The 8,145-nt window shown below is 34.1% G+C and overlaps 1 protein-coding gene across 1 annotated transcript; it reads left to right on the top strand.

Annotated features, from left to right (window-relative positions):
• Nucleotides 1-6,084: 6,084 nt before the first annotated feature.
• Nucleotides 6,085-6,852, top strand: LOC110727168 (cysteine-rich receptor-like protein kinase 15). The gene is made up of 2 exons (XM_021906724.1): nt 6,085-6,230; nt 6,315-6,852. The coding sequence occupies exons 1-2, from the start codon at nt 6,087-6,089 to the stop codon at nt 6,510-6,512; spliced, it is 342 nt and encodes a 113-aa protein (XP_021762416.1). The 5' UTR covers nt 6,085-6,086; the 3' UTR covers nt 6,513-6,852.
• The last annotated feature ends 1,293 nt before the right edge of the window (nt 6,853-8,145 follow it).

Consider the following 8,145-nt stretch of genomic DNA (forward strand, 5'->3'; position numbering starts at 1 on the left):
TATGTTCAGTTTGCTCAGAACTGTAAAATATTGACAAACTAGAGAAGGAGTTTAGAATTGTACCACTTTGATGAATGATAAAGGTAAGACACTTTTTTAAAAAAACAGATCCAATATACTGCAGCTGAAGCAGAGTTCCAGACACAGTTCCAAAACGAACAAACCTACCTGCACACAGAATAGTGCACCATATTTCATGTCAATAACATCAATAATATAATGGCTCCATTTTCCACTCATAAGTAAATATTGAGTCTCCAACCACCAACCCTGGTTTTATGTCCACACTGGATGTCAAAATTGTCAACTTTCTTAGTTCACAACAGCATCAAACATCACCAAAAAATTGCTACTGCGTTAACCTTAATATAAATCTTATATCAGAGGCTAATAGAACAGGTGTGAGCTTTTGAACTTTGACTTAAATACTACCTTCATTTTTAAAAAACAAAAAAATTCACTTTGTTAAACATGAATACATGATCATTGTTACAGATGTATGGACCCAAAATATATTAGGTGTGATAAATTGTCTGTCATACCAGATGTCTACAATTTTTGGAGCCATTGTTCTGGTGGTCAGACAGTAAGAGATAGAAACATCCGTAATACAGCAGAAAAAAACAGACATAAAAATGTGTGTGTTGAGGGGGGGGTGGGGTATCTTTAGATAGTTTCTCACAGATTACACATACACTAGCTGAAAAGTAAAAAATGATTCATGGACTCATGCGACAGCAATAGAGGTCAAAAAAATGCCGAGACAATACTAGCTTTTAGTAGACTCTGGCAATTTTTTAGCCAAAGAAGTAATACAATATATATTGGCTTTCAAAATCATGCACAAAAGGAATAACAGAATAGACCCACAATGTCATCATAGTTTCTGCCCTAAAATAGCAACTAAATTTGTCAATCAGATGTACCATCAGAAGATTACCACAAAACAGGTAACAGCATTTCATCAGCAGGGATGTATCAATCTACTACTACACATTCAGATATGCAAGATATAACAGTGTTAAGAGCTCGTTTGATGGTCAATGCTAAATCAGGTACATTTAACAGAAGAACAGCTAGTTCAGAAACAGCTTAGATGTATTCATGATTTTATGCAATCGTGCTAACATAGCTTCTCAATTAAGCTATCTTCCTTGTTAGACATAGCAGGCCAAAGCATGAATAGGCCACCATTCTTGAGGAATGAGATAGATTTACATCTAAAAAAAGTGTTTGCATCACCTTAAGGCTTTTTAATATTTCTTTTCATTGACCATTCTCTAACTGCTACCAAAGTCTTATAACATTTTTCTTAACGGTGTTCAACTCCACTAAAAAATAGGTTTAGTTGACAAATAGTTATGAGTAGAATATACTCTCTAATAATTCCAAATATCCTGATCTGACATCAGCCTTACCACTTGGCAATTACGTCAATCACAAATAAATTTTTAAACATTATTTGAAATAATATTCGATAAATACAAGAAGCCAGTGAAAAGGATATGCTCGGACTTGACACTTTAACAAGGCCTGCAAGGCATTGATTAAAGGTTCAACTCATAATCATGTATCAATTTGGTGTCAAAGAATATATAAGATCCATCTGTTCTGAAGTAGCCATATTCCACAATATTGCATGCTCATAAAAGATAAAACAATGTAGTAACAAGCTGACGAAATCTAATGACATCATTTTAGCATATCTCTATTCACAAATACTACAAATCAAATAATGTATTGTTGGATAAGAAGTTACAAAGACTTTGGCTTGGCAAGGCCTGTGAAGATATAATATACAAGATTCAATTACTACATACCAACAATTTTGGAATATAACACTATTAAAATAAAGAAAATATATATTTAAAACAGTTTGAATTTATTATCAATATCAGAAGCCATGTTATATACTTAATTATATTCTTATATACTGAGAATTTTACTACAATATCCTAAGAAGCTAGGCTATACAATAAAGTTTACCTTCTCCATTTGCTACGTCATTACACAAGCGTGCACAAAATGAATCTAAAGAATGACAACATTCTTGATTATTCAATCCCAAGTAACAGCTATACTCCAAGCCACTTTACTTTTGGCAACTCATTCTTTAAAATATCATCCCCAGTTTCTCACCCTTGCAAAAGATCTTATTTTTGTACGAGGAGTTACGACAAATGATCATACAATTTGATCATTTCAAAACTTGGCTACAGCAAGCTGAGAACAAACTAACACTAACAGTTCTTTGCATTGAAAAAATTCAGACGACCCAGCTTTAATTAAAAAATTATTACAGTTCTGACATTGAAAATTTCAAATAGCTGAGCTTTTCCCTTGCATGGAAATCTTATAGAGAAAGATCATTGAGGTTCATTGAATATGAGCAAAAAAATATTTTCCCATCAGCCATTACCCAATCAATAGTCCTTGCTGAACTTTCTAGGTCACATAACTCATTCCTAACACAAATAAATCCAAATTAATCACTTTTTCAGGTCAAGTTTGGACAGGTTCAGATTCATAATAAAGCTAAATTCATTAAATCATTCTTTTACACTACTAGATAGTTTCAAGTAATATTTAACAATTGCATCCAAGCCTACAAACAAAGTTATGCTTGCTCTTTGCAATACATAACGGGGCATCTATTTACAGAAATAATAGTAGATCTAGAGCCCCATATCAGAAAAAAGTCAGATATATTGGTTTTAAGTAGCCAGATTTATCTCCATATGCCTTATAAAACAACAAATATAATCTCTCCCAAACAAGACAGCTGAGCTGGGTTTAATCATATGTCAAAAGTGGCATCATTTTACTATATCTTAAAATCTTTCCTCCTAATCTTTCTTCAAATTCTGCAGCTGAAAATGGTTACTTCACAGATAAATCTTATTGCTCTTACTGCTATGAAGCTGGTAATTATACACAGAACAGTACATACCAAAGAATCTCAATATTTCCTATCAGATCTCAGCGTAAAAGCTTCAACAACAGGCCTATATAATTCCACCAGAGGACACAGCCCCAACATAGTCTATGGCCAATTCTATTGCAGAGGTTGATGTCAGTCATCAGCCCTGCCAAGATGTGTACAGTCTGCGGCACAGGAAATAGTCACCAAATGCAGTAACCACAAAGAAGCAAGCATTCGTATTGAGGGATGCACCCTAAGTTATGCAAACAGGTCAATATTCTCGCTGTTAAAAACTGATCCTTTTAATTGGCATCAGAACAGCAATGAGAACATATCCAAATCCCACACAGTTAGACCAAGTAATGTCAACAACTATCAACAATCTAATCAAGAGGGCAGCTTATAATGAAACTTACCACGGTTATGAAACCGGAAAGGCTCCTCTCCCACCTGATCAAACGTGTGTATTGTGTTGTTCAATGCTCCCCTGTATACTTGGCTCACCTTGTGAAAGTTGCTTGAGTGGCAGTTATAGAGAATGCAAGACTTGTTGCAGAGGAAAAGTATGGCTGTGATTTTCCAGCCAAACTGCCAAATAAGGTATAATACGTCACGTTTCCATCCTCCACTAGCTACACCTCCAGGACAATCAGGCAAGCAAACATCGCATTCAGGTAAAAACATTAAAAAAAAAAAAAAAAAAAATGGGAAGAACTTTGGAGAATAATAAACCCTTTATAATTACAACTATTAAATATATATCAAATAAGAACATAAATTTTCCATGGAGTATTCAAATTGAATATACTAAAGCACCAAGGCCCCCAACCAAAAACAGACTTAGTAATGCTGTCAAAGGCATAGTTGGGTGTCTTGGCACTATATTATATATATATATATATGTTGTTGACTTAATCTAATATGTTTTGGAGCAGTCAAGACTAGGAGTATACATTTTTACATAACAAGAGCTGTTGTTTCCAGCCTCTGGCTTTGTATTGTTGCTTCTCTTCATTATCCTCTTGTTCATGTACAGGAGGAAGAAACAGCACAGACTTGCAGGTATATAACTAATTCATCCCAGAAAGTTTTTTTCTTTTTATTTTTCTAGATTATAAGAAATAAACTAAGTCCTATACACAACATTACAAATGCTTATTGTCAATCATTAGTAGCAACTGCATAAAAGAAACAAATAAATAAAAATTAAAAATTAAAAAAAGAGTAAAATCTCACCTCGAGAAGAAGCAGAAAACAACTTGTCGTCTGGTGTCCTCACAAAGTCACAATAGTATTCATCAAGTCTGCATCATACACAATCTTGTCATTATTTTATTGCTTGTACTATATTCCCAGTACCTACGGCAAATAGGTATTAGATCAATAACCATGCATGACATGCACATTATACTATCATCTTCGGTCCTATTGAAACTGGTAGTTTCTTTGAACATTTCTAAGTTACGCAACTTAATCCATTCCTCTCAAAATAAATTAAAATGTATTAATCAAAAAACCCAATCCCATGTCAATTTGAGTTTTATGATACTTGAATGATGACAGTTATATACGGAGTAGATATATGACAAATCGAGTTATAGAATTTAATATATTTATCTTTCCTACATATGGTTTTTTACGACTCAAATGACTTTAACAAGACTTGACTAAATCCTGCATGGAGTGCTAGTCACTTCAGCATGGTTGTGTTTCCTCAGTAAACTTGTAAAGTGTTAAAGTATCATCAATTAGTGAGCCTGATCTCAATAAAAAACTTCTCCTTCACAAAACTGTCCACTAAACGTGTAGTTGTACCATTGAATTGAGAGTAGATTATTGTCAAATAATATAGTCCACATAAAGAAAAAACAACACTTGATAGCACCACATAAAAGCCTATTGCAACTACTAATAACAGAAGTATTACAGAGTTAATGCTGCATTGTAATTATGGTTTTCCAACTAATAAAAACTTGTTTTACTGCTGTTTACTCAACCACAAACATCCTCTTCCAGGCGTCATCAAATACAGCTTCAGCTGATTAATTCTGCAACAGATAACTTTTCAAATGATAACAAACTTGGCCAAGGAGGATCTGGAGTTGTTTACAAGGTACTACAAAGTATACGCCCACTCACAACAGCTTTTCAATTTTCTGTGACAAATTAAAGGGTTTTCCATATACATACTGCAGGGGAAGCTTCCAGGTGGCCGGGAATGGCTGTTAAGAGCTCTCAAAAGCCTCTTGTCAAAGCTCTTAGAGATTTTGATAACGAAGTTCAGCTAATAGCCAAGATTCAACATGAAAATCTTGTCAAACTGTTGGGGTATAGCTCCGAAGGCAAAAAAAAAGTTGCTTATCTATGAGTTTTTACCCAACTTGAGTTTAGACAAATTCCTATTCTGGTAATATGTTTTAGCTGAAAAAAATAGTTTGTGTTAGGTACAAAGTTTTCAGATTGTAGTTCGTGCTGTCACTCATGATCATGAATATTCTATTAATCCAAAGAAGGTCAAGCTATTAGATTGGGAAACACGGTTCAAAATCATAACAGGAATTGCGCGAGGACTTCTGCACCTTCATCAGGATTCAGACTACAAAATTATTCATCGGGACCTGAAACCAGACAAACATATTGCTAGACGAGGAGATGAACCCAAAGATAGCAGACTTTGGGGTGGCAAGGGCACCTGAGAATAAGGTCAAACAAAGGCAAAAACCAAAAAACTTCGTGGAACACGGTAAGATCTAAAAGCTTCTAAAAGTTATTGTTTGCATCTAGTTCTATTTTTATTCACTTTTTCACAGATGCACACCTTGTGATTATTTTTTAAAAAAAATAAATAAATAAATAAAATTTAAAAAAAAAGTTACTAATTTTGAAATAAAAGAGATCTCACATAATCACATTGTATGCTTACCAACTTTGGCAATTAAATAAAGAGTACTCAGTTACGAGTGAGATATTTTCACCATTAACATCCGAATCCTATATGATGGTTACATGCTCCCATGACAATTATAAATGTCATAGAGCATACAGCCAGGCTCCAAGTTAAGCCAAAAGGTCTTCCAATTTCTAATATTGGATAAAAGAGTTATTTCACACTTTCACTAAGAATCTTAATGTTTACGGCCAAATATTGTTTCGCAGTGGATATATGGCTCCTGAATCTGCAAATGGTGGAGAACTCTCCATCAAGTCAGACGTGTATAGCTTTGGGGTCACCCTATTGGAAATCATAAGTGGGCTAAGAAATACTTTTGTTATTCGCGTACTAAAGAAGAACGGTCTAACGGATCATGTAAGACAGCCTATATATATTCATGTTTCAAATTAGCTTCAAAAGGCAACAAAAAGTCATAAATAATGTGTCATTTTGCTTCAGGCAAGGAGTCTTTGGAACAGTGGAGATGCCATTGAACTAGTTGATCCATCTTTAGAGAGCAACTTTTCAAGCACTACAGTCATAAGTTGTATCCGAGCAGCACTATTATGTGTTCAAGATAATCCTTCAAGTAGGCCAACAATGAACGGAGTCCTTGATCTCATTCTTCATGACAACTCTGCCTCTAATATCGAATAAAGTTTTGCTGGGTACTTCACCAGCATCATTCAACACAAATACACAAGGCAAACACATAATAAAAGGGAAAGTTTTTGGAAGTCAAGAAAGTGAGCCAAGTTCGTTCTTTGTGCCTAGGGTGACACCCGCGCAGCAAGACATATATTCAGTTATTTACCAACCTTGTTACAAACATGATTACATATTGTTACAAACGACCTTGAGCACAAAGGAAATTCTCAAAATCACCCCAACATTACATACTCCGGTTTAATTTCAAAAGGACTTTTATGTAGGACAGTCGCATTACCTTTCACATTTCCTAAGATAACCTTCAAACATTACAATTACAATCATTTAAGAGAGATTTTACAGCTTAGGGTTGGTCCTAAATTCAAGTTTATTTACAAGCAAAATAATTTAAATGATTATTGTATTTCATTTTTATACTTCCAAAAGAGGTAATGGTTATACATCATTATATCGAAAATGGAATTGTTTCCAAAAAAAAGCCTTTTTGTTTTTGATCTAGGCATTACCCCCAACACTTTAACCAATTAAGCTACTACGTAGTTGACATCTACGCTTCTTCTATTAAGCTGGATTGCCTATATTTGATGGATTACAACTTTGGTTCAACTATCTTCCATTCTTGTCAGTGGTCACTAGAATTGAAAGCAACAAAATGTAATCTTGTCTAATTATGACTCCATGCCAAGCATTACCAAATAACAAGATCATGAACCACAAAACAATTATAATTAAACATAACCAAAGCTTATTATATTAACAATGTAACATACTTATATAACCAAAGCATATACCAATATACCATTAACAATTATTATTAAATATAACAAGAAGCAGTCAAGCAAGTGCAATTAACATTTAAAATTAAACTACTACCTCAATTTCAAGAAGAGAATTGCGGCAAAATTAAATTAAAGAAGTAAAAAACGGAGATTTACTGATTTAGTACAATTAAAGTGGAAATTACCTCATTATGAACACCGCTGAAGAAACTTTAGATCTTTCCTCAACAAATTGTTGGGCCGCTGTGCCAGAATTATGGAATTGAAGAGATAACTTTGAGCAATTTCTGCCCTGAATTGGTTCTTCAAGCAAAACCCAATTTCATGATACTCTTCTCAATAAAATTTGGAATTGAAAATAATACTGTAGAATTAAATTCGACTGGGGAAAAAAATGATGTTTACATTTCTAGGTGATTTAGAATTACCCACGTCGTGTCATTTGTTACACTCGTGTGCCACAGCGCTAGTTGAGAGATTTGAACGGATTTTTTACGAAACTGAGCCCTATTAGCAAACTATTTACGAATATAGACACGTGGCCAAACTACTTACGGAATTGAGCTTTTGAGGTAAAACGTTGCCTCGGTCAGTGTTTTACTTCTATTATTATTTTTTTTTTAAAATTTCTTATTTAGTGAAATACAAATTTTTTTAAAAAAAAATATGGAAATACATAAAAACGCTGCCTCAGTCAGCGTTTTTGTCTCAGGCTGTAACAGCCCTTAAAACGCTGACTGAGTCAGCGATTTTGCCTGGTATATTTTTCGCGCACTCACTCTTCCTCAAAACTAAAAACTCAAACTCACTCTTCCTCACGCAATAGCCTATCTTCCTCAAAG

This window comes from Chenopodium quinoa, unplaced genomic scaffold (genome assembly GCF_001683475.1).
Source record: "Chenopodium quinoa cultivar QQ74 unplaced genomic scaffold, ASM168347v1, whole genome shotgun sequence".
NCBI lineage: Eukaryota > Viridiplantae > Streptophyta > Magnoliopsida > Caryophyllales > Amaranthaceae > Chenopodium > Chenopodium quinoa.